Source organism: Diadema setosum, chromosome 11 (assembly GCF_964275005.1).
Source record: "Diadema setosum chromosome 11, eeDiaSeto1, whole genome shotgun sequence".
Classification (NCBI taxonomy): Eukaryota; Metazoa; Echinodermata; class Echinoidea; order Diadematoida; family Diadematidae; genus Diadema; species Diadema setosum.
This window is the reverse complement of record NC_092695.1, coordinates 14,517,189-14,543,958: the sequence shown is the minus strand read 5'-3', so window position 1 is coordinate 14,543,958 and position 26,770 is coordinate 14,517,189. Positions and strand designations below refer to the sequence as shown.

Below are 26,770 nucleotides of genomic sequence, written 5' to 3'. Positions count from 1 at the left end.
TAAAAAAAAAAGATTTATGATATCAAACAAAGACGATTATCAATTTTTAATACTTTGTATTAAACAAATAGGTTCTAAAGTAACAAAGTTACATTTTAATCGTAGTATACAATAACAAAGGGTTTTTTAAAGCAGTTGAAAGCTTCGATTATGTTCCACTATTGAACCATCCCTTCAAGTCGGAACCGGATAAATAATAATGGTGCATAAGACATTACAGTTTCTAAGTAAAACAGTAATATTAAGAGTCATGGAATTAGGAGGGGGAAAAATGTATTCTACGGGGAGGGGAAGGGGAGAGATGGGGGTGGGGAAGCTAAAATGGTGGCTTAGAGGACTTGAATTCCACCATAATAGCATGGGCAAACTTGGCAAGTATGATCAAAATCTTTCTATCTGCAACATTAAACAGCTTTTCCATTTTATATGTATTTGGCTTAGTATAATAATAACTTGGTAATAATTCTGACGTGGTACCGAATAGCGAATAGCGAATACCGAATACTTCTATGTGAACGCAGCCTTAGGTCTCTCTCTTCCACCTCCCATCATCACAACGTTAGCATTAATTGTTTTTCGTACGTACAGCAGAGATCCAGGGCAGAGATAAAACTTTTTTTTGCGTGCAGAGTTGAAATTACTGTTTGGCGGCTTCGAATTGCATGCAGAGATGAAACTACTGAGCATATAGGTTTCGAGCTGTGCTTGCGGAGTTATAAAACTACTACCGGTAATCAAAGGTTTTGCTTTCCTCGTGCAGAGCTCGAAGTCTCGACACCTCTGATCAGCGGGTTTCCCCGACTTTTGCAACACATGGCGTTCCATACGCATACGAGGCAACGCGTATCGCTAGCATGATACTACAAAACAACAACAACTGTAAATCGACTCGGTGCATGATATGCACATGTTGTTACCACGCGCGGGACGTGACGCCTTTACGGATGTCTCTAGCTAGATCTACTAACCCATCAGTTTAATACCAGTAGATCTAGGTCTCTCACAACAATGATCTGTAGCTGCTAGCTGGGGCGGATGCTGCATGCTGCAAGCTGACGATCCATCTTGAGCAACGTCCCAGAGAAGTCAACGTTGGTTCGGCAGCGGTGTTGGTTCTGATTACGGCCCAGCCCTTGCGCTTGGCCTTGGTTAGAAAACTCTGCTCCATAGAAGTTTTTCTACCCGAAGAATATCAACAAGAAGAACCATGGTAGGCCTAATGACGTACATGTACTGTAACTCGTATAGATAATATAGTCCATTATGGGCCAAGACCCGAAAAATGGGTTATTGGTACAATGTACCACCTGAGGTGGCAAGTTCTAGTTTATACCCCTTTCCCGCTGCCCGTCTCGGTGAACCACCGAGAGGTTCCCCGGTGAATTCACCGGGGAACCTCTCGGTGAAAGTTTCAGTGCCGTCGTTTCACACTGCTCTCGGTGAAACTTTCCCCTAGACGGGTTTTCTGCTCGCAACGTGGGTGATCTTATGTACAGTGTACTTGAGTTTGTTGTGCATATGCGATTTGGTTTTTTCGATCCCATGTTCAGCAAGTTTTCGGAGGAGGGACTCGTACGCGGTGCCAGCGTCAGCCGACGTCCCGCTCAGTTCTTCGTTCACTGCTGCCTCGCTACGTATTGAAGTAACAATCTCTCTTCGTCTTTGGTCCACGCTCCAGCCATTTGCAAAATTCCCTCAAATTTCAACAGTACAAAACGTCAACGGATTTCTCCTGCACACTGTAAACCCAGCACTTGACGAGAAAAGCACAAAATACGAAAAAAAATCAAGCAAGAGGCGGACTGCATCACAATCAGACTTTACTGGAAGAGTTAAGAGCTAGACACTAGAGGAAGACGAAGGAGGAAGCATCAAAGCGATCAAGTACATTGTAAACCTATATCAGCTGACACGGCGTGCTAATTAAACAATACAATGCACAGCACGATGGAAAACAATGCTGTCGCACTGTGAACGCCACATTGCACACGAAACGACATACATAATCGTGTGTATGTTTACAAACACGAATTACTAGTATGGTAGGGGTCCAACCCACCGACCGGGTCCGTAACGACCGACCGCGCATTATAATGGCATTGCGCGTACAGAAAGAAAATGTACGCATGGGACTACGCGCAACGGTGTTCGATTCTTCACTGGGCTACGCTACCGAGTAAAATGTGGCGAAAACAACTAAGTATTCCCTCTAAATTACCGAAATTTAGCAAAATCGAATAAGGTTTATCGTGTAACTGCATATAAGTAGGCCTACCTTTGCTGACTCGTTGTTAGATGTAGAGTATCCTTCCGTAATAAATTTGACGATTTTGACCGCAAAATTGTCACCGCCGCTTGTACGATCGTGCACATTGCACACACGTTACACATACACATGACATAAACATTTTGTCGCCCGCGCGCTACGACCGTACGAGTTGATGCAGAAACGAGAAATGAATGTGAAAAAACAAACCGACTTATCTAATTTATTTCAATTACGATGAAAAGTTTCCTAATGAAAATCAAGTCAAATTCATCAAACAGTCCTTCAAAAGTAATATCGAAGGATTCAAAATATATTCAAATATTATTGGGGAAAAAAATTACGACTAGAAAAAAACAGCAGCTTGTCGAAAAAACGCGTTTAAGTACGCTTTATACGTATTGTCAATAGAGGGCGGGGAAGGTCGGTCGATATGAGCCCGGCAACTGAGTGCGGAAAAAATGACACCCCACGCGTTCGAAGCCGCCATCTAGAGCGCGTACCTCAGATCGCATGTTCAGTGCGCGCTTTTGAATCCGGAGTATTTTCTCCACACGTAAGTAAAATTTCAGGCAAATTGTGAGATTTTTCACGTTTCTATTGATAGAAAAACGTTAGGTGTCCGATATTATGAACACCCAACTATACCCTGTACGTGTGGATTTGGGAGGTCGAGTGCGCGCTAGCTAGCTGAAAACGTGTGCATGACCAGAAACAAGACATGACCTTCGACATAATCTGCATATTTTCCCCGGTGTTTCACCGAGACAACCTTTCACGCTGGGCACTCTCGGTGAACCACCGGGTGATTTCCCGTTGAACTATCGGTGTTTACCCAGGACGCTTCTCGGGTAAAAATTGCCCAAAATTTCATCGGTGTTTCACCTAGGCTTCCCCTAGGTTTCAACCGAATGACCTTTCACACTGCGGAGTTCTTCGGGTGTCCCCAGGTGCCCCCGGGAAGATTTTCTTCAGCGGGAAAGGGGTATTAGACAGAAAGATCCGTCTGTCCGGAGGACTCTGTCCTCCCCGACGCAGTCTCCGCGGAACATTCCCCGACGGACAGATAGGGTTGGACCTACTACTAATCGACCGCCTAATGTTTATTTGCTCGATAAGAATATTTAACACTGAAATTCACGTAAAAATTTGACCTACGTGCTTGAGAAAATCCAGCTCTATCAAATGCCGTTGTTCCCTTTTCGATTCGAAGTTTCAGTGCAAAATCGCCGACGAACTTGCGTGGCCTCGTTTCAGCTCCCCGCGGTAAATCGCGTTTTTAGGATCGACCGCTGATTTTGCATTGACAATGCACGTAAACCGAGTTGTATTGAACACCGTGTTGTACGAAGCTTTTTAGAAGCCTTTTAGAAACTTCCATAGACATTACATTGTGCTGTCATTACAATTCGGTGAAAATATTCATTCGAAATTTTGTCCTTGATTAAAACCATTAATGAACAGTGAATTATCGCGTTTTCCCACACCATCCTAATCTACATTCAAAGCCAATCCATTTTTATGTGCTTTGCGCGCAGAGAAGTGCGTACTAAATGTTCAGTGCGCGAATTATACGCGGTCGGTTTCAATAAGGGTGGTCGATATGTAGTAGGGCTACTATACAGACCGATCTTTCGGTCAAATTCTAACAACCTTTGTTAGTTGTGCATTTTGAAATGCATATATTATTAGGTGATCCGAGTATCCTCTCGGATCACCTTCTGTATCTGTACGGATTCTTTGTTGGTTCTTCTTCTTCTTCTTCTTCTTTATTTCTGGACAAAATTTGTGTAGAGGTTAGCTCAGAAAGTCCTCTTCCTATCAATTTCAAAATTATACCATATATGTATCATGTCCCAAAGACGACAGATCTAATGTATAATAGTGATCAGTCGACCGTGACGTCACTGTGACGTCATTATATGAAAACACATTCTCAATCATATCTCACTAATGGAATAGAGTTTTTCAATGAAATTTACGTCACATATATTACAAGTTATGCGCATTCTACTCATATTCTCAAAATTCATATTTTCTCTTAAAACGTGCGCGTACGCGCGCGTTGAAATATTTGTATCCTCAAATCGAGCTCAAAATTTTTTTGCACACGTTTCAGACCATTTGGAGCATTTTTTGAAAAATTGAAAAAATCGGACGGACGCGTACGCGCGCGCACATATACGCACGCACAGCTCATATGCAATGAAAATTTCCCGTTTTTTCACTTTGATCGGATGTCTGAAATGTCAAGGAATATTTCTACCAAGTTTCAAGTCAATCCCACTCAAAATGACGTCATACGGGCCCGTCAAAGTTGAAATTCCGCGCGCGCGTCAATGGCGATATACAGTACAACAATGCCAAAAAACCGCCAATTTTAAATCCGATTTTACTCGTCAGGATGGACGGTGACCCCCCATTTTCTTTACATATTCTGAAAGCTGATGAGTTGTACATGTCATTTCATGGGTTGGCAATGCTGGAAAAATGATGAAAAGATATCAAATTTCTTAATAAATCAAAACAAGTCAATTTTCAAAATGACGTCATCAAATTTCAAGTTTACTCGAGCGTATCTCACTTATCCTTAGTCAATTTTCACCCAGATTTCAGTATGCTGTAGCTTATTTAATACTCTATCAGTTATGTAATAACACAATTTTGATTGAATGACAGCATGACCTCATAAAAATGAATTGAAAGTAACCTTGTCGAATTTGACCAGTTTACGTGTTATCTCTATGGGAGTGCAGTTTTTCTGGAAATGAAAATTGACATGACTGTCTTTTTCGAGCACTAGCTCACTTATGCTTCGGTGAATTTCTCCCAGATTTTAATATGTTGTAGCTGAGACTTTGGGCTATCGTTAATGTGCATTTTGTTTTTTCATACGATGTCGGGATCACATCAATAAACGTGGTTGAAATTAAAGCTTATATTCGTTGTATTGAAATATTTCTTTCTTTCTGCAACTTTCTTTGCAATAACTCAAGAAAAACATACCCTATCAACACCATATTTTGTACATGCTTAGTTCATGTCACGTTCATTATTTCATAAAATAACAACTACTTGATCAGATGCCATCTTGGTTATGTAAAGTAGGGTCAAAGGTCATAAATGTTTCATCCTGTATCTTGGTGAATACATCTCCTATCTTTCCCATATTTTGCACACGTAAAGACCATGTGACAAGGATCATATCACAAAATAACCACTTTTTGCTCAGATGACATCTTGTCTTTGCAAAGTGGGGTCAAAGGTCATATGTACTTCTTTCTTTATCGTCATTATGACGTGTTATCTCTATGGGAGGGATTTTTTCTAGATGTGAAAATTGACATGATTGTCTTTATCGAGCACTAGCTCACTCACCCTTCGATGAATTTCTCCCAGATTTTAATATGTTGTAGCTGAGACTTTGCGCTATCGTAATGTGTCCTCCGTTTTTTCATACGACGTCAAAAGCACGTCGAAAAACTCGGCTTAAGTAATCAAAGCTTAGCTTCATTAGGTGATCCGAGTATCCTCTCGGATCACCTTCTGTATCTGTACGGATTCTTTGTTGGTTCTTCTTCTTCTTCTTCTTCTTTATTTCTGGACAAAATTTGTGTAGAGGTTAGCTCAGAAAGTCCTCTTCCTATCAATTTCAAAATTATACCATATATGTATCATGTCCCAAAGACGACAGATCTAATGTATAATAGTGATCAGTCGACCGTGACGTCACTGTGACGTCATTATATGAAAACACATTCTCAATCATATCTCACTAATGGAATAGAGTTTTTCAATGAAATTTACGTCACATATATTACAAGTTATGCGCATTCTACTCATATTCTCAAAATTCATATTTTCTCTTAAAACGTGCGCGTACGCGCGCGTTGAAATATTTGTATCCTCAAATCGAGCTCAAAATTTTTTTGCACACGTTTCAGACCATTTGGAGCATTTTTTGAAAAATTGAAAAAATCGGACGGACGCGTACGCGCGCGCACATATACGCACGCACAGCTCATATGCAATGAAAATTTCCCGTTTTTTCACTTTGATCGGATGTCTGAAATGTCAAGGAATATTTCTACCAAGTTTCAAGTCAATCCCACTCAAAATGACGTCATACGGGCCCGTCAAAGTTGAAATTCCGCGCGCGCGTCAATGGCGATATACAGTACAACAATGCCAAAAAACCGCCAATTTTAAATCCGATTTTACTCGTCAGGATGGACGGTGACCCCCCATTTTCTTTACATATTCTGAAAGCTGATGAGTTGTACATGTCATTTCATGGGTTGGCAATGCTGGAAAAATGATGAAAAGATATCAAATTTCTTAATAAATCAAAACAAGTCAATTTTCAAAATGACGTCATCAAATTTCAAGTTTACTCGAGCGTATCTCACTTATCCTTAGTCAATTTTCACCCAGATTTCAGTATGCTGTAGCTTATTTAATACTCTATCAGTTTTAATCAATCCAAAATTTCGCTGGAGGAAGTCTTCACCTCGTAAAAATAGATTGAATGTAACCTTGTCAAATTTGATCCATTTGCGAGTTATCTCTATAGGAGTGCAGTTTTTCTTGAAATGAAAATCAACATGACTGTCTTTATCGAGCACTATCTAACTTATCCTACGGTGAATTTCTCCCAGATTTTAATGTGTTAGCTGAGACTTTGCGCTATCGGTAATGTGTCCTCCGTTTTTTTTTTTTCATACGACGTCGAAATCACGTCGAAAAACTTTGCTTAAATTAAAGCTTAGCTTTGATGTATTTTCATATTTCTTTCTTTTTGCACATTTCTTTGCAATAACACATGAAAGACATTCCCTAGTACCCCCATATTTTGAACATGTTTAGTTCATGTGACGTACATTATTTTATAAGGTTATAACTACTTGATCGAACACCATCTTGGGTAGGTAAATTAGGGTCAAAGGTCATAAATTTATCATCCTGTATCTTGGTGAATACATGTCCTATCTTTCCAATATTTCGCACACACAAAGACCACGGTACCAAGATCATTTCACAAAATATCCAGTTTTTTCTTAGATGCCATTTTAGCTGTGCAAAGTGGGGTCAATGGTCAAATATACTTCATTATGTATCTTCGTTATAGTGTATACCGACTTTGGTACCAAAGATGGCAGACCTGACTCTCTTTTCTGAATGAGAATCCAAATATCACATGGCCAATGTCCATAACCACAGATGAAACCTTTACGGTCATGCCTATTGGGATCAGGACTCAAATCATTGATTTTTCGAAAAGAGTACTAGCTCACTTACCCTTCGGTGAATTTCTCCCAGATTTTAATATGTTGTAGCTGAGACTTTGCGCTATCGTACGTGTCCCCTTTGTTTTTCAAACGGTGTCGGGATCACGTCCAAAAAAGTGGTTAAAATTAAAGGTTATCTTCGATGTATTTTCATATTTCTTTCCTCCTCCAATTTTCTTTGCAATAACTCAAGAAGAATAGCCCCTATCACCCCCATATTTTGCACATGTTTAGTTCATGGTACGTACATTTTTTCATAAAATAACAACTACTTGATCAGACACCGTCTTGACATGTAAATAAGGGTCAAAGATCATAAATGTTTCATCCTGTATTTTAGTCAATACATGTCCTATCTCTCCCATATGTTGCACACGCAAAGACCACGTCACATCGATCATTTCACAAAGTAATCACTTTCTGTTCAGATGCCATCTTGGCTGTGCAAAGTGGGCTCAATGATCAAATATACTTCATTCTGTATCCTCGTTATAGTGTGAACGGAATTTGGTACCAAAGATGGCAGACCTGACTCTCTTTTCTAAATGAGAATTAAAACATCACACGGTCAATGTCATTAAACACAGATGAAACCTGTGTGGTCATGCCTATTGCGATCAGGACTCGAATCATCGACTAAAAAAAAAATCGGATCACCTAATTTGTCAGTGTTGACAAATTCCAAGTCTAGTGTTAAACTTCCCGTTGTCACAAAAAAGTTCTTTCTCCTCAAATGTTGTGTAGAGGTTAGCTCAGAAAGTCCTCATCCTATCAATGTCAAAATTATACTGTATATGTATCATGTCCCAAAGACGACAGATCTAATAAAATCATAGTGATCAGTCAACCGTGACGTTACTATGACGTCATTATATGAAAACACATTCTCATTCATATCTCATTAATGGAATGGAATTTTTCAATGAAATTCACGTCACATATATTTCAAGTGAAGCGCATTCTACTCATATTCTCAAAATTCATATAAACGCTTAAGACGCACACGTACGCGCGCGTTGAAATATTTGTATGCTCCAATTGAGCTCAAAATTTTTTTGCATACGTTTCAGACCAATTGGGGCATTTTTTGAAAAATTGAAAAAATTGGACGGACGCGTACGCGCGCGCACATATACGCATGCACAGCTCATATGCAATAGAAATTTCTCGTTTTTTCACTTGGATCGGATGTCTGAAATGTCAAGGAATATTTCTACCAAGTTTCAAGTCAATCAGACTCAATATGACGTCATAAGGGTCCGTCAAATTTGAAATTCCGCGCGCGGTTCAATGGCGATATACAGTGCAACTTTGCCAAAAAACCGCCAATTTTAAATCCGATTTTACTCGTCAGGATGGACGGTGACCCCCCATTTTCTTTACATATTCTGAAAGCTGAGGAGTTGTACATGTCATTTCATGGGGTGGCGATGCTGAAAAAATAATTAAAAGATATCAAATTTCGTGAAAAAATAAAGAGAGTTAATTTTCAAAATGACGTCATCAATTTCAAGGTCACTCGAGCGTATCTCACTAATCCTTTGCCAATTTTGACCCAAATTTCAGTATGTTGTAGCTTATTACATGCTCTTTCCTAATTATATTTACAAAATTTTGATTAGATGACGGCATCACATCTTAAAAATGAATTCAATGTAACCTTGTCAAATCTGGCCAGTTTACGTGTTATCTCTATGGGAGTGCTGTTTTTCTGGAAATGAAAATTGACACGACTATCTTTATCGAGCACTAGCTCACTTACCCTTTGATGAATTTCTCCCAGATTTTAATATGTTGTAGCTGAGACTTTGCGCTATCGTTATGTGCCCATTGTTTTTTTTCATACGGTTTCGTGATCACGTCAAAAAACTTGGTTGAAATTAAAGCTTATCTTCGATGTATTGAGATATTTCTTTCTTTCTGCAACTTTCTTTGCAATAACTCAAGAAAAACAGACCCAATCACCCCCATATTTTGCACATGTTTAGATCATGTCACATACATTATTTCATAAAATAACAACTACTTGATTAGACGCCATCTTGGGTATACAAATTAGGGTCAAAGGTCATAAATGTTTTATCCTGTATCTTGGTGAATACATGTCCTATCTTTCCCATATTTTGCACACGTAAAGACCATATTACAGGGATCATTTCACAAAATAACCACGTTTTGCTCAGATGCCATCTTGTCTGTGCAAAGTAGGGTCAAAGATCAAATATACTTCATTTTGTATCTTAGTGTATACGGAATTGTGTACCATAGATGGCAGGTCTGACTACCTTTTCTAAATGAGAATCCAAACATCACACGGTCAATGTCCTTATTGACACAGATGAAACCTGTTTGGTCATAACTACTGGGATCGGGACTAAAATCATTGATTTCCGAAGAGATCGGATCACCTAATTTGTCAGTCTTGACAAATTCCAAGTCTAGTCTAACTATTCTAACAGTTAAGGATTATATTTTGCTATTTTTATTGATAGCATTTCCAGAGTAGTAGCTCAGTCATAGATTTCAGCCATTAACCCGACCAATTTTTTGTTGACACTCTGTGACCAAAGACAGGCAGAGTATGACATACTTGCCAACTCTGCCGCATTTGGCGGTAGACTACTGCTTTTGAAAGATTTCATTAGCATTCAAGCTAGCGCTGCTCGCATAGGCATCCTGGATTCTACCGCTTTCTCAAATGAAAATGTTGGCAAGTATGGTATGACCTTTGATAATTTCAAGGTTTTTCAACCAATTCCTCTGAAGTTTGGCACATATATTTAGCATACGATGCTCTAAAAAAATGACACCATCAAAATTTCACCAAAATGCCGGATGGGGGTGCACTCGGTCAAAATACGCTAAAAACAAAGAAAAATTGTCAAAATAATAATATTCAACTACTTTGTTCTAAATCATGAATTGGGCATGCGAGGTAAAACAGAATCAAATTCATTGAATTGTGCTGTTATTTCAAATCTATAAAGACAAAAGAATATATTTTGAGCCTTATTTTGACAAATTTAGTGCATTTAAAGGGCCAAATCTTGCAAGAAAATGGTGTTTACCACATAAGAAATAAAGATAAAAATTAAAGAGGGTGCTATACTATTAATAATAAAGGGAAATTTCCTTAAAATAAACGTTGTTGTGGTTTTGACTGTACATAATGTATTGCTTTAAAGCAGATGAAAAGGGGCTGTCACAATTGTTATGGAGACGCTGCTATAAAATAGTATTATTTAGGACAAATAGGCTTGTGCCGAAAGGGTGGGTTGGGTGGTGGTGCGTCGCGTTAATGGAAACACCACCCTTCGTCCAAAGCCCCCCCCCCCCCGGTTTTGCCGAAAGGGTGCGTTGGGAGCGTTGGGTCGCGCCGCGTTGACTGGAACCCCCCCCCCCCCCCCCCCCGGTTTTGCCGAAAGGGTGCGTTGGTACTTTTTCTCATGTAATATTAAAGGTATTAGCCCACATTTGTAAACCTGCAGCAATTAATTGGTCTCATAGTTAGCATGGAGTTTGGGTATGATTGCAGTAACACCTGTGCAAAATTTCGTTCCAATTAGGCCATTACTTTCATAAAAATAAATGAAAATGCACCGTATGCATGCGTATAAAAACGCTCGCTAGCTCCGGTCCACGCACGTACTACATGCATGCGATACATGTGTAAGTTAATGTGCGTAGCTAGCCCGCGCTCGTAATTTGATTTTGGGTCGGGTTGACCCGGTTTGAAAATTGATTTTAAAACGATGATTTTCTCTCTTTTATCGAATGGTATAGACAAAGAGCAACAGGTGAGGTATGTTACTGTTATAACTTGTACTTGAAGTCATATTGGACCTGTTTTATGCAGTTTTGATTTTCGTGGGTTTGCAAATGTGGGCTAGTACCTTTAAAAGATGAGTTTTGAATTTATATTTAACCTTCAAACAACCATTTCAAAGAGGCTATCGTCCGGATCGGTTTACACTCTATTACCACTTGGTCTACAGCCAGTTGGTCTAATAGACTGTTTAATATCAGTTGGTCTAGTCATCCTTTCATCCAATTACTGTTTGGTCTAATTGTTATTTGGTTTAATTACTATTTGGTCTACAGTCAATTCGTCTAATAATAGCCATTTGGTCTATTTTTGGTCTATTATGAGTTAGTCTAATTCCATTTCGTCTAATCATCAAATGGTCTAAAATAAAACCAAATTTGCCCAATATAAATTTGGTGTACACATCAATAAAAAGGGCCCACCCCCTCCAAAAAAAAAAAATAGCCCAGTTGGTCATATCTAGACGAAACGATGATTGGACCAAATGGTACCTGATTAGACCAGGAGGCTGGCTATTAGACCAAATGACAATAAGATCAATATGGTTATTAGACTAAATGGTTGTAGACTAGACTAAATGATGATAGACAGAGGCTAGACCAACTGGGCATACAATGGACCAAAATTAATGATGTGTACACCAAATTTATATTGGACAAATTTGGTTTCATTTTAGACCATTTGATGATTAGACGAAATGGAATTAGACCAACTCATAATAGACCAAATCGGTATAAATTGGTGTTAGACCAAAAATGGACCAAATGGCTATTATTAGACGAATTGACTGTAGACCAAATAGTAATTAAACCAAATAACAATTAGACCAAACAGTAATTGGACGAAATGATGACTAGAGCAACTGGTTATTAGACCAACTGATATTAAACAGTCTATTAGACCAACTGGCTGTAGACCAAGTGGTAATAGAGTGTAAACCGATCCGGACGATAGCCTCTTTGAAATGGTCGTTTGAAGGTTAAATATAGATTCAAAACTCGTCTTTTAATATTACATGAGAAAAAGTACCAAAGCACCCTTTCGGCAAAACCGGGGGGGGGGGGGGGGGGAGGGGGGGGGTGGGGTGGGGGGCTTCGGACGAAGGGTGGGGTTCCAGTCAACACGACACGACCCAACGCTCCGAACGCACCCTTTCGGCAAAACCGGGGGGGGGGGGCTTTGGACGAAGGGTGGTGTTCCCATTAACGCGACGCGCCACCACCCAACCCACCCTTTCGGCACAAGCCGGACAAATACTACCTCGGAAAATGTAAAAACAAAACTTCTCTAATCATATTTCATGTGAAGAAATCATATTGAACCATGCTAGAGACTTTTCCCAATCATACATCTTTGGGAAAGCACTAAAAATTATTCACAACTTGATTTTGTATGCTGGTTGCAGTGATAACCAGAATGGGTCAACACAAATAAATCATATTTTGTCTCACAGTACCAGTGATACGTTATGTAAACCCTTAAAGGACAAGTTCACCTTCATAGACATGTGGGTTGAGTGAATGCAGCAATATCAGTAGAGCACATCACTGAGATTTTGAGGAAAATTGGACAATCCGTTCAAAAGTTATGAATTTTTGAAGTTTCTGCTCAGTCACGGCTGGATGAGAAGATGTCACGTGAGTACAACGATATAAAGAAAGTAGAAAGAAAATTCAACATATTTTCACTTTTCTCGCATAACAAAAGAACACTCAACTTCTCTCTTTCAGAAGGCAAGGGGAATAATATTTCCCTTACATATGTCAGTAACGAGTCGAAGAAATGTGCACTTTATTATAAAAACAAAGTTTTGTGAAATTCTCGTTTTATTTTCCTTATATTGTTGTACGCATGTGACATCATACACTGTAGTATTCTCCTCATTCAGCAGTGATTGCGCAGATGCTTTAAAAATTCATAACTTCTTAACGGACTGTTGGATTTTCCCCAAACTTTCACTGATGTGTTCTACTAATATTGTTGCATTCACTTAATCCATGTATATGAAGGTGGACTTGTCCTTTAACAACTCATTCTTTATTCATTGTATCTATCATGTTTATTTCTGAGTCTTTGCGGATGCACCTGCAGTATATTGTGCTCCTGTGATCTTAGTGGGATTCATTCCTTCTCTGTTGTTCATTGTTCATTTTATGTTGGGCAAATCATGGTTCTCTATAACGTCATGCCCTGAAAGGGCACATAGAATGCTAAATATGCTTCGTAGATGATTGTTTTTGTTTTTGTTTCTCTTCTCTCTCTCATTCAATGTGACTTTAATGTAACTTTTACATGACAAAGGCAAAACTTATATGAATACATCAAGTGCTGTAACTTAAGTATAAGCAATCGTGCTGTATATGCAAACTTGAAATGTCCATTGCCGCGCAATGCGATTGTACCCCCGGCACTATATAGCAGCAACTTTTGCTTCATCTTCGCGTTTGAGCGAGGGACAAAGATCCCCTCCCCTTCTTCAAACATAAAGATGAATGTATTGTGAAGACTAGGTGCAGCTTCACAAGCCTTTTTTCTTCTTTTTTTTTTTTTTAAAGCAGATCTATCTTTTTAAGTCACTATGTTCATTTACAATATTATTTATTATAATTCATTGTAGTGTACCGGTACATTGTATTTGCATTATCTTTCATTGTTGGATGAAAATAAAGCGACATTGGCGTGGCATTCATGTTTTCACCGGAAAATGATGAATAATTGAAAAAAATATCAAAATACGGCAAAATTGCTTTTTTTTTTTGTTTTTAGATAAAGGGATATACACTGTATCATAACCTTTGGATATTCCCTTTGCTGTCTTGAATAAAGACTAAGCGCACTGCGTTTACAGCAGAAAACCTGTGGACATCATAACCTTCGGATATTCCTTTCGCTGTCTTGAATAAAGAATAAGTGCACCGCATTTACAACAGAACACCTGTGGACATACAGAAGACAGGGCTCTTCTTTGTATAGCGATTAGTCTCGATTCACAAGTATAGGGATATAAAAACGAGACCAAATTGGTTAAAAGTACATTTATTATGACTAAGCTACTCATTTGGAAATGCTATCATAGCTTGATGAGCATATCTATGCCCGACAAACAAAATGACACCAAAAAGGTTTTGCCACCTCAGGTGGTACCATTATCTGGCCTGGCCCATGGAATAGTAGAAACGTATTCATCAAGTAGTTTATCTACCCATAGTTAGTAGGTGTCCAACACATCGACACTCACTGACACTGTATGGTAGCTCTACTACACATCGACCACCCTTTTTGAACCGACCGCGTAGTTTTGACGCACAGAACGCTTAGTACGCACTGCGCTGCGTACAGAGCACATAAAAATGTAACGTTAGGCCTAATGTTATTATCATTGGCTTTGACTGTTGATGAGGATGTGTGGGAAAACGCAAAAATTCACTGTTCATTAATGGGTTTAATCAAGGACAAAATTTCGAATGAATATTTTAACCGAATCGTAATGTAAAAATGTAATGTCAATGCATTTTCTAAAAAGCTTCGTACAACACGGTGTTCAGTACAACTCGGTTTGTGTGCATTGTCAATGCAAAAACAGCAATCGATCTAAAAAAGGAGCTTCACCGTGGGGAGCTAAAAAGAGGCCACTCAAGTTTGACGGCGATATTTTTGCACTGAAACTTTGACTTGAAAAGGGAACAACAGCATTTGATAGTGCTGGATTTTCTCAATCACATAAATCAAGTTTTTACATGACTGTAAGAAGAGAGCGTAATTGTAATTACGCTTGTCAATAGCAGTCATGAAAAATATCAATCTGATTTGCGATATAGTCTGTGATTCGGCTGTCGACGATTGTATTTGTTCACGTGTGTTTTCTTCTATCTGTACGGTGAGAGTGTGGTTATTCATACGTGGTTCTTGGGGGTTTCGTGGGTGTCCCCCAATAGCAACAATAATTTAGTTCTAGAATCTTACGATCCTAGTCTTGACTAGCCTTTAAGATTTCCCAAATTTATGATGTAGGTTTCTATACCAGTACTCACGTTTTTAGGAGCTGAGGATAGTCCATATTCGTGTAGATGATCTATTTTCTATCTTTTTTCTATCTTTTCTTCTTTCATTTTCAGGTAGAATCTATACCTAAATTTCCCTCTTCTTCCTATCTATCATTTCTGTGTAGTTTTCCTCTTGTCTAACTTTCTCAATTTCTCATTTTAAGTGAAGTGAAAAGTCTTCAGTATAACACACTTGACTTTGTTCATAGGCTAATATACTCATTATTGATGAGGCATAAATATGATTTTCCATGACACGACACAAGCATGAAATTATTATATTCAACATAAGGGTCGTACATTTTATCAATGGATTTATAGAACCTGACCGAGATATTTGGAAGTGAGAAAAAACAGTTAAGGTGATTTCAACTGTAAAATATGCTATGTTTGGCAGTGATCAGTGGTGATCTGGCAACCATGGTTGCAGTAGCTATATAGCTGAAATGTATGCAGTTTTCAAGCACTGAGCTGTGAGTTATTCTCCCCTATTCTAGATGAGAAAAACACATTATAAAAACAATGTATTATAACAAAACAAAAAAAAAAAATTGCCTTATCAGGCCACCAAATTATATAATTTCCTAAAAAGTGGTGGCCAAACACCGACATGTATTTTATCTGTTGGCCCCGAGCTACCACTGATATTGAGCCTTGAATAGCATGTTTCAAGAAACATATGCTGATTTAAAGTGTGATTAATATTACAAGGAAGCTTTGCTACAATATTTGAAGATGAAATTCAGCATGAAATATGGCTATACTATATTGAAGATCAAAAACTGGTACTCAAAGTTTTGTTTTGCTTTTTTTTTTTGGGGGGGGGGGGTCATATACCAGGGTACTTTTGCAGTGAATGAAAGGCAGTGTATAGATTATAATATTGTCGTAGTGCTATTTTACAAATCGTGCTTGTCAGTTTACAGAGGTGCTTCACGTTTGATACAAGGAATGACAAGGTATCCGTCAAGCAGTTTCTGTTTCAGGTACATTGGCAAAATGCCCATACACAGATGCAAGTGATTCCATGTACTAAACGAGGTATTTCATCTGGACAATGCAATCTATGTCATCATGTAGTCATTAGCTCTAACCAGACAGTACTAGTACAACTGTTTGCTTTCTTCCTTACAGTATAGTGTTGTGTACAAGCAAGAACAGGCCCATGAAGACAGCATCTGGTGTGTGGCATGGATGAAGAGTGACAGAGATGGAGTGGAAAACATTGTAACTGGCTCTGTTGATGACTTCGTCAAGTGCTGGAATTGGTATGAATTAATCTACAGATCTGTAGGACCCTTGCAATACTTCACACTAAGTTTCACTGGCGCACATACGAAAATGATTTAGAGATTCTAATATTTAGTGTATGATTTGCAACAAACTACCGGCCAAGCTACTGACCTGAATGTACCACTGTACGAAGGGAGCCCTACAGGACTCTGGGTCCCCGTCAAAGTTCTACGCAACTTCAGATATTCTCTTCGAAATAACACACCTAGTTTGTGGAACCCATGTCTGTTGCAATGTATTGTGTACACAGTAGAATAAAATGCTTTGTGTGGTAGCTCTATGCATAAACAAGCAGTATGCATGTACCAGCGCCAAGAGTCGTCTGCTAGTGTACATAATTTGTTTTACAAGCAGCATGCATGACGTACATGCAACGTGTGTGGTGAAATGTCCTACGAGAAGGCCAGCTAGAGTCTGGCATGCTTTATTGCAAACCATGCACCTCCGTTTCATTTCCCCCCTTTTTTTTTGGGATCTAGCAGGATTGTTTGGGAAAGATTTGTTAACCACCCCTAATTAGAAATATTTCGGGGAAAATTATAAAAGACCCCCTATTTAAAGGATTTTTTAGGGATTTATCCCCCGAGCTGAGCCCCAAAATATATCCCTTTCCCGAAAAATCAGGAATGCGTATACATGCGTTACGGATGACCACCTAGGTGGAGGGGGGGGGGGGGAGGGGGAGGGGCCAGGACTTAGGGTTACATACTATGATTTAATATTGATGAAAGGGAAAACAGGACATGCAAAGGGAAAGTGCTGTCAAAAAGAGTATTCTTATAAAATGAATATCTGTTATTCTACGTGCTTGTATCGTTAATATTGTCAATGTTTCAGACTTAACCCAGTGGGGACGGTTTGATTTTGCTACAACACGCATTTCCCATAGACACCTGCTCGAGTATACTCGGGACTCGCCTCAACGGGTTAATAACATTCTTTAGATTTGACAATCATATTGCAGATGAGACCTGTCTTTTCATTGTGCTTTTATCCATATAGACCGATTCAAGCGACTGTTCATGGAAGTGCGCCCTCTAAAGGCGACGCCATAACTGGGGGCCAAACAGGCCGGGTCGGCAAGCGCCCTGCGTGCGTGGCAAGGGTGCCCAGCGGCAGCCAGTGCTTTTAGTAAACCACCCGGCGCCAGCCGGCCATCTAGCTATCTCTGGCGCTGGCAGCGATCGACGCATCTGGCTTTGTGACAACTAGAGTCTACATTTTTTTTTTTTTCGCAAGCTAATTTAAAAAAAAAAATTAAACAACTTATAGCGACTATGAGCAAATGGCTAGATGACATACGGCTGTAGCCAAAACTTGAATTTCAAGGTAAATATCGGTACGATCCGTGAATGTTTGTAGACTATTTTCTTTGGCGATGACTTGGGTACTCGCGTGTAAGCCCCGTATATTCACATTTGTGTTAGAGAATAAAAACCGCTGGGGAGAATTATTGCTAGGCACAGGCAGACGTCTTGCTAATAAGCCTAGGCTGTTGACAAGTTAACTGATATGATTAAATACAAATAATGATTAAGAATCTTGAGCTAGATATGGTGCAATAAATTGCAAGCTATCAGTTAACTTAACCTTTTTAGGGCACGCTTTTGCCTTTACTCGGGAGTGTCGGGCCAGCAGGGTAGAATCTCTCTTCGTTAGATCTTGTCTAGAAATCTAGGTAAGAGTCCAGACTAGATTTAGACCTATTGACTTCTAGAACCCTACATCCTATATCATTTTCGGTTGTCGATAACTTCAGGCAAGCCTAACTAAGTAAACCGAACGGAATATAAATCTAGGCGTTTCTAGGCCGTGTATTTTGCCTAAACTTAAGTTACGACTACGTCGCCTGATGTCTACAACCAAAACTTCTACTGTTTTAGGTCTAAGTAACCTTGCATAACATCACGCTAACGCCTAATACATTGTATTGTAATCTACAAAAGTGATTTTTAAATCATACTTTCTTAGTATGATTATGAAACGGATGTTTGCCACCATCCATGGTTTAATATTTATAAGTATCACTTTATCAAAAGTCAAATTCAGAGTTCCAGGCCAAAATTGAATAGGCCTATGGTCAATTCAGTGCTGAACATTGAAGAAGTGAAAACAATATAAGAATTTAACGCATCTTGAAACATTTTATTTAGCTGTAGTGTAGGCTGTAAAATGTTTGTCATGATAATAAAGTCTAGCCAGGAAGTGTATTCTAACTTTGGCAAGTAGGACACCAAGGATAAAAAAAAAAAAAGTGAATTATCAAATTCTTTGATCTAAACTTGTCTTCTAAGATGAACAACATATTTTACGAATAATACATTATGCAGTGATAACTTAATTAAATAGAGAATCTAGTAGACATAGTTTGTTTCGAAATCTCTGCATTTTTGTACCGTTGTATTTCACTTATTTGTCTTTAATTTTGCCTTAATTTATCATGCGTCAGCGGTGTCTGAATTTCACACACTGCCGTGCAGCTTCCATTTCTATTTTTCTGTTATTTGTGCACCTTTTGTGCACAATGTGTTTTCCTGATCCTTCCTTTGAAGCTTTCAAAGTAGATCAGTATGTCTGAATCACTCAATTTGTCCAAAAGAAAGGCATTAAAAGCCGCTGAATGACTTTTCCACGGTGAGTAAACAATCACAATATTAGCGCGGCGCCGGCGGTTGCCGGCCGCGGCGCAGCGGCCGCGCCCGGCTAACTATGCGCGATGGGTACGCTAGGCCGCTGAGCTGCAAGTGCAACTCGCTGGGTAGCTAGCTCGCTGGAAGCCCCCGTTGGCCCCCAGTTATGGCGACCGTTATAGCGCCGCTAGCGGCGGTAGGTGAATAGGTCATCGAAATTGAATCGGTCTATAGCCAAATGGAGCTCAGATTGATAAGGAGCAAACGCATGTTTACAAATGTGATGCTTGTCACTGGCAGTACATTTGTAGTCATGACAAGCATGTAGCAGTAATGCAGACAAGTATAGAGAGTGGCTATTCAACTGTAGTTTGCTAGCTTTGATACGAGCATGAAAGGTTAAAGGACAAGTTCACCTTCGTATACATTTGGATTAAGATTATGCAGCAATATAAGTTAAGCACATCAATGAAAGTCTGAGAAAAATCGGACAACCTGTTCAAAAGTTATGAATTTTTAAAGCTTCTGTGTAGTCACTGCTTGATGAGAAGACTAATATTACAGTTGATGATTTCACATGTGTAGAACAATATAAGAAAAATGTAAAGAGAACTAGACTCGGAATTTGTCAACACTGACAAATTAGGTGATCCGATCTCTTGGGAAATCAATGATTTGAGTCCTGGGGGGCGTTTCATCAACGAGTTCGTCGGAGTTTTCACCGACAAATTTGCTATCAGCCAATCAGACGCAAGGATTTACACTGACAACTGTTAAAAGCTAATGAAATCCTTGGTCTGATTGGCTGATAGCAAATTTGTCGGTGAAATCTCCGACGAACTCGTTGATGAAACGCCCCCCTGATCCCAATAGGCATGACTATACAGGTTTCATCTGTGTTGAGAGGACATTGGCCATGTGATGTTTGGAGTCTCATTTAGAAAAGGGAGTCAGACCTGCCATCTTTGGTACGGAATTCCGTATGCACTAACGAAGATACAGAATGAAGTATATTTGACCTTTGACCCCATTTTGCACTCCAAAGATGGCATCTGAGCAAAAAGTAGTTATTTTGTGAAATGATTCTTGTAAAATGGTCCTTGCGTGTGCAAATATGGGAAAGATAGGACAAGTATTCACCAAGATACAGGATGAAACATTTATGACCTTTGACCCTAATTTACATACCCAAGATGGTGTCCGATCAAGTAGTTGTTAGTTTATGAAATAATGTACGTGACATGAACTAAACATGTGCAAAATATGGGGGTAATAGAGGCTGTTTTTCTTGAGTTATTGCAAAGAAAGTTGCAGAAAGAAAGAAATATCTCAATACATCGAAGATAAGCTTTAATTTCAACCAAGTTTTTTAGCATGATCCAGACATCGTATGAAAAACAAAAGGCATATTTCTGATAGCGCAAAGTCTCAGCTACAACATATTAAAATCTGGGAGAAATTCACCGAAGGGTAAGTGAGCTAGTGCTCGATAAAGACAACCATGTCAACTTTCACATCTAGAAAAATTCCCTCCCATAGAGATAACACGTCATAACGAAGATACAGAAAAAAGTACATATGACCTTTGACCCCACTTTGCACAGACAAGATGGCATCTGAGCAAAAAGTGGTTATTTTGTGAAATGATCCTTGTAACATGGTCTTTACGTGTGCAAAATATAGGAAAGGACATGTATTTAATAAGATACAGGATGAAATATTTATGACCTTTGACCCTAATTTACAAACCCAAGATGGTGTCCGATCAAGTAGTTGTTATTTTATCAAATAATGTACGTAACATGAACTAAACATGTGCAAAATATGGTGGTGATAGGGGCTGTCTTTCTTGAGTTATTGCAAAGAAAGTTGCAGAAAGGAAGAAATATCTCAATACATCGAAGATAAGCTTTAATTTCAACCAAATTTTTTGACGTGATGCCGACGTTGTATGAAAAGACAAAGGGCACACTTACGATAGCCCAAAGTCTCAGCTACAACATACTAAAATTTGGGAGGAATTCACCGAAGCATAAGTGAGATAATGCTCGATAAAGATAGTCATGTCAATTTTCATTTCCAGAAAAACTGCACTCCCATAGAGATAACACGTAAACTGGTCAAATTTGACAAGATTACTTTGAATCCATTTTTACGATGTGATGCCGTCATCCAATCAAAATGCTGTTATTATATTAATGAAAAAGCATTTAATAAGCTACAACATACTGAAATTTGTGTGAAAATTGGCAAAGGATAAGTGAGATACGCTCGAGTGAACTTGAAATTTGATGACGTCATTTTGAAAATTTACTTTTTTTACTTTATTAAGAAATTTGATATCTTTTAATCATTTTTTCAGTATCGCCAACCCATGAAATGATATGTACAACTCATCAGCTTTCAAAATATGTAAAGAAAATGGGGGGTCACCGTCCATCCTGACGAGTAAACTCGGATTTAAAATTGGCGGTTTTTTGGCATTGTTGCACTGTATATCGCCATTGACGCGCGCGCGGAATTTCAACTTTGATGGGCCTGTATGACGTCATATTGAGTCGGATTGACTTGAAACTTGGTAGAAACATTCCTTGACATTTCAGGCATCCGATCTGTGTGAAAAAATGGGAAATTTCTATTGCATATGAGCTGTGCGTGCGTATATGTGCGCGCGCTTACGCGTCCGTCCAATTTTTTCAATTTTTCAAAAAATGCTCCAAATGGTCTGAAACGTGTGCAAACAAAATTTGAGCTCGATTTGAGCATACAAATATTTCAACGCGCGTACGCGCACTTTTTAATGATAAATGTGAATTTTGATAATATGAGTAGAATGCGCTTGACTTGAAATATATGTGACGTAAATTTCATTGAAAAATTCCATTCCAATAATGAGATATGAATGAAAATGTGTTTTCATATAATGACGTCATAGTGACGTCACGGTCGACTGATCACTATCATTTTACTTGCGCTGTCGTCTTTGCGACATGATACATATATGGTATAAGTTTGACATTGAGAGGCAGTGCACTTTCTGAGCTAACCTCTGCACAAATTTTGTCCAGAAATAAAGAAGATTAAAAAGAAGAACAAAGAATCAGTACAGATACAGAAGGTGATCCGAGAGGATACTCGGATCACCTAATTACACCAAATTTTATTTCACACACAAAAAAAGTTAAAATTTTTCCTCAGCTTGTAACTGACATAAGGGTAATATTATTCCCCCTGCCTTCTGAAAGAGGCAAGTCATGTGCTGTTTTATTTTGTGAGAAAAATGAAAATATGTTGATTTTTCTTTTATATTTTCTTTATATCGTTCTACACATATGACAGTTGACATCACAAGCTGTAGTAGTCTTCACATCCAGCAGTCCGGGAACTAAAACTTCAAAAATTCATAACTTTTGAGCTGATTGCCCGATTTTACTCAAACTTTCACCAATGTGTTCTACTAATATTGCCGCAGTCTCTCAATTCAAATGTTTATGAAGGTGGGCTTGTCCTTTAATAGTATTGATAATGATAATAATAAGATAACTATTTAAATCACTAAAAGCAGATTCTTGTATCCGAACTAGCTAGTAGGACTCCCTTGTACATGTGTATAAGCAATCCTGGGGGGTGTTTCATCAATTTAGTCAGCGCTGACAAGTTGTCAGTCTCTGACAATTTCATCAAAATCCTTGGTTTTGATTGGCTGAGATGCTCTGGTCACTGACTGTTGCCATGGTGATTGTCAGAGACTGACATTGAACTTGTCAGCATCGACTAAATTGATGAAACACCCCCCTGGTCTTGCATAATCACTTAAAAATCAAGTTTGTGTGCTTGTTATGTTTCATCACAGGGAAAATGATGAACTGAAGCTGAAATGGACCCTGGAAGGACACCAGCTTGGTGTTGTATCAGTTGACATCAACCCTACAGGAACAAGTAAGGTGGCAAATTGCACAATGGCTTACTGCATCATAACCTGTACAGTTCGACCTCGATTATCCGGCCATGCCGGGACTGGCGCTCATCCGGATAAGCGAATTGGGCGGATGTGGGAGACACAGTGTTAATGTATAGCTGCCGTCCAAGCTGCCGTCCCAGTGCACTGGCAGCTAGGCAGGTAGCGTACCCCGCAGCATACATGTTTTACCCCATTAGATATTGAGAAACCTATTATGCACATCTTATGAAATTAGTGAAAGATCCATGAAAAGATGTTAAAGTCACTGTTTTTTCTCAATTTTTGGATGAAAAAAAGTCCTTCACTGCGTGAACGCGTCCGGATAATAGAGATTTCCGGATAAAAGGAGGCCGGATGATTGAGGTCGAACTGTATACAGATATTTGATGATTTGCAGGCCTGTGATACAGTTTTACACAGCAAGGGGCACTGGCATCAATTCGGTGGTTGGGGGGGGGGGGGGGGGGGTGGCCAAGGGGGCAGTTGCCCTCCTCCATATAATGGGGGGGGGGGGGTGGAAATATATCATTTTGCTACTCGGTGCCTTTCCATATGTACATTTAGTACACTTTTCATCAAAAGTGTGTGCTTGTGATTAAATGCATCAAACCTTTACATCATACCTCGAGATTCCTTAAGTGTCCAAGTATAAATGGATGTAGACACAACATTTTGGTGATGAGATGGTGCATTTACAAACTCCCCCACCGTTTCTTCCACATTCTGGCCCTCCTGCAATGGAATTAAAGCAATGGCAAGGACTTTTCCAAACTTTCTTGCAAGTGGTGCGAATAAATTTGCAGATGATTGCTGTAGGGCTTTGTGCGTTAATTACAGATTATGTATCGAGTCAGGTGGACTGTCCTGATGGGTTGCCGGATCAGCAAGCACGATAATGAAGTTTCTCATTCACAGACAATTCAATTGTGATTCCCGTGAATACAATCAATTGTGATTCCCATGAATTAATGATGTTGACTTGCCATGATGCTGCTGTGTGATGTGATTGCTGTGAGACCGATTGAAAAGTCCTCGACCATTACTCCAAAAGATCCTAAACAAAAACTGGAGAAATTCAGTTGTATTAGATATCTTGAAAACTACACAATGGCCCAAGCTAATACTTTTGTTATGTAGGGAATGCACTTTCATGACTATACACACAAGATAGTGTTTATTGAAAATCGGCCAGGGCACAATGAGAAATTAAAAAAACAGCAACAAACAAACATTTATCTTGAGTCTGATTTCAAGCCGTGTTTGTATCTCTTTTGTTATCCCATCATATTTCGTATATTTTGCACTCATATCAAGTTCTTGCAAAACTTAGAAAGCTTGGAAGGTTTCAAGGCATAACTGTAGCAAATCAATGCAACTGGAGGGTAAAAATTTTGACTTTCACTGGTCACATTTACAGGCAATCATAAAAATCCATTTGTAATGAGATGGAAATTAGGGTGGCCCACTGCACCTGTTGAGTAAATTACTGACCAGGAGAGATTGTAGTATGGAAAACTGCACAACTCTTCTACATTTATTATATCAACAGGTGTAGTAAAAACACAAACAAACGAGACATGAAACTCGTCACTGTAAAAGACGAGTTAGGTGATATGCTGGAGTCATCAGATATCGGTCACCTGTGATCAACAACGAAAACTATGAAATATAGCGAATGTAAGTTATATTGCTGCAATAGTATGTCAGTAAAGTCAAATTTTTTGTATGTGTGTTTACATAACAATGTGATTTGTACCTGGACGAAAGCGGCATTACCTCAATTAAAATAAAGAAAGAGACATCGCCTTTAACCACGTAATGATAAGTCTCCTCGAACCAAGAGTGTGGAACGTAAGCTTATACGTGAAAGATAAATCATGACGATCACCCGTGACCGACACATCTTCAAAGGGGACAATTAAAAGTGGAAGGAGTACCAAGCATATTGTCTCAGCGATTCCAAAGCAATGGTTGATTTCAAGTTTGGTGCTAGTGCTAGTGCTAGTGCTAGTGCTATCTCAGCACTAGCGCCGGCGATACAACCGAACTTGAAATCACGTCGGTGTTGGGAGTTGACCTCAAAATTATGACGTATTTCCGGTTGCTGGTGCTGGGCTTGGTGTTGAATGTCGTCTGCTGAACCGAGCTCCGCTGATTGTGTTAGCAATTTACGTGCTTTTTCGCCATTGACTAACACTAGCCCCTAGGGATTAACATTTTCGTCATTTCAAGTTCGGTGCTGGTGTTAGTGTTGCCGTGCGAGACTCATATTCACGTCCATAATAGATGCATGTTTTACGTGCAAAGTCTATGCTAATGCAGTGGTCGCCCACGTAACGTACACAAACACTCTCGACATGGCTTTATAAATCTGAGCCTGGGAGCAAAATTAAGATAGTTGTATTTTGAGGAGTGGATGAAATTTGTGGCATTTTGATCTGTCTTCCTCACTATGTCTCTAAAACTAAACAATTTTAGCTACATCTTTTGATATTTAACTGTAATCACCCGCTATCACTTATTTCGTTGCGCAATTCCCGCGGAGCTTGCGGTGCTGTGATTCCAACACCTAGTGCTGTTATCGATAATTTTGATCGGTATCGCCTCGTTAATCTGACCGTCGGTGTTGGAGCTCGATTTAAAGGGAAGGTAAACCCAAAGAACAATGTGGATTGAGTGAAAGCAGCAACATTAGTAGAATACATCAGTGAAAGTTTGAGGAAAATCGGACAATCGATGCAAAAGTTATGAATTTTTAAAGTTTTGGTGTTGGAACCGCTGGAGGAGGAGACTACTAGAGGATATGACGTATGAGTGGACAACAATACAAAGAAAATATAAAGGAAATTCAACAAAAATTCACTTTTCTAGAATTATGAAAGAGCAATGGACCAACCGCTTTCAGAAAGCAGGGGGAATAATTGCTACTCTTAACATATGTCAACATCAAGTTGATGGAATTTGTAATTTTCATGAAAAATGGATTTTTGCAGAATTTTCTTTATATTTTCTTGGTATCATTGTCCACTCATACGTCATAACCTCTAGTAGTCTCCTCATCCAGCGGTTCCAACATCAAAACTTTAAAAATTCATAACTTTTGCATCGATTGTCCGATTTTCTTCAAACTTTCACTGATGTGTTCTACTAATGTTGTTGCTTTCACTCAATCCACATTGCTCTTGGGGTTTATCTTCCCTTTAAGGCTGTTATTTGGGGGCTAGCACTAGCACTAGCACTAGCACCGAACTTGAAATCACCCACTGGCACCCTTACATAAAGGCATACCATAATTTCGCCTCTGAAATCAATGGTATTAATCATGCACCATTGCTTGCAAAGTGCATAGACCGTGCCTTACAAACTTTCAGTGAAACATGTCATAACATAATTCTGTAATTCCATCAGCAGTGATTGACTTCATAAAGAAGAAAGATATATCAAATTGAACGCTTAGCACGTA

The 26,770-nt window shown here is 39.1% G+C and overlaps 1 protein-coding gene across 1 annotated transcript in view; it reads left to right on the top strand.

Annotated features, from left to right (window-relative positions):
* Positions 1-910: 910 nt before the first annotated feature.
* The window catches only part of LOC140235255 (uncharacterized), a 100,669-nt gene continuing 74,809 nt past the window's right edge, over positions 911-26,770 (top strand). Inside the window, exons 1-3 of the mRNA XM_072315288.1 lie at positions 911-1,210; positions 16,558-16,691; positions 23,200-23,285. Of these exons, the coding sequence (XP_072171389.1) occupies positions 1,208-1,210; positions 16,558-16,691; positions 23,200-23,285 (223 nt within the window). The 5' untranslated portion in view covers positions 911-1,207. The remainder of the gene's footprint in view (positions 1,211-16,557; positions 16,692-23,199; positions 23,286-26,770) is intronic.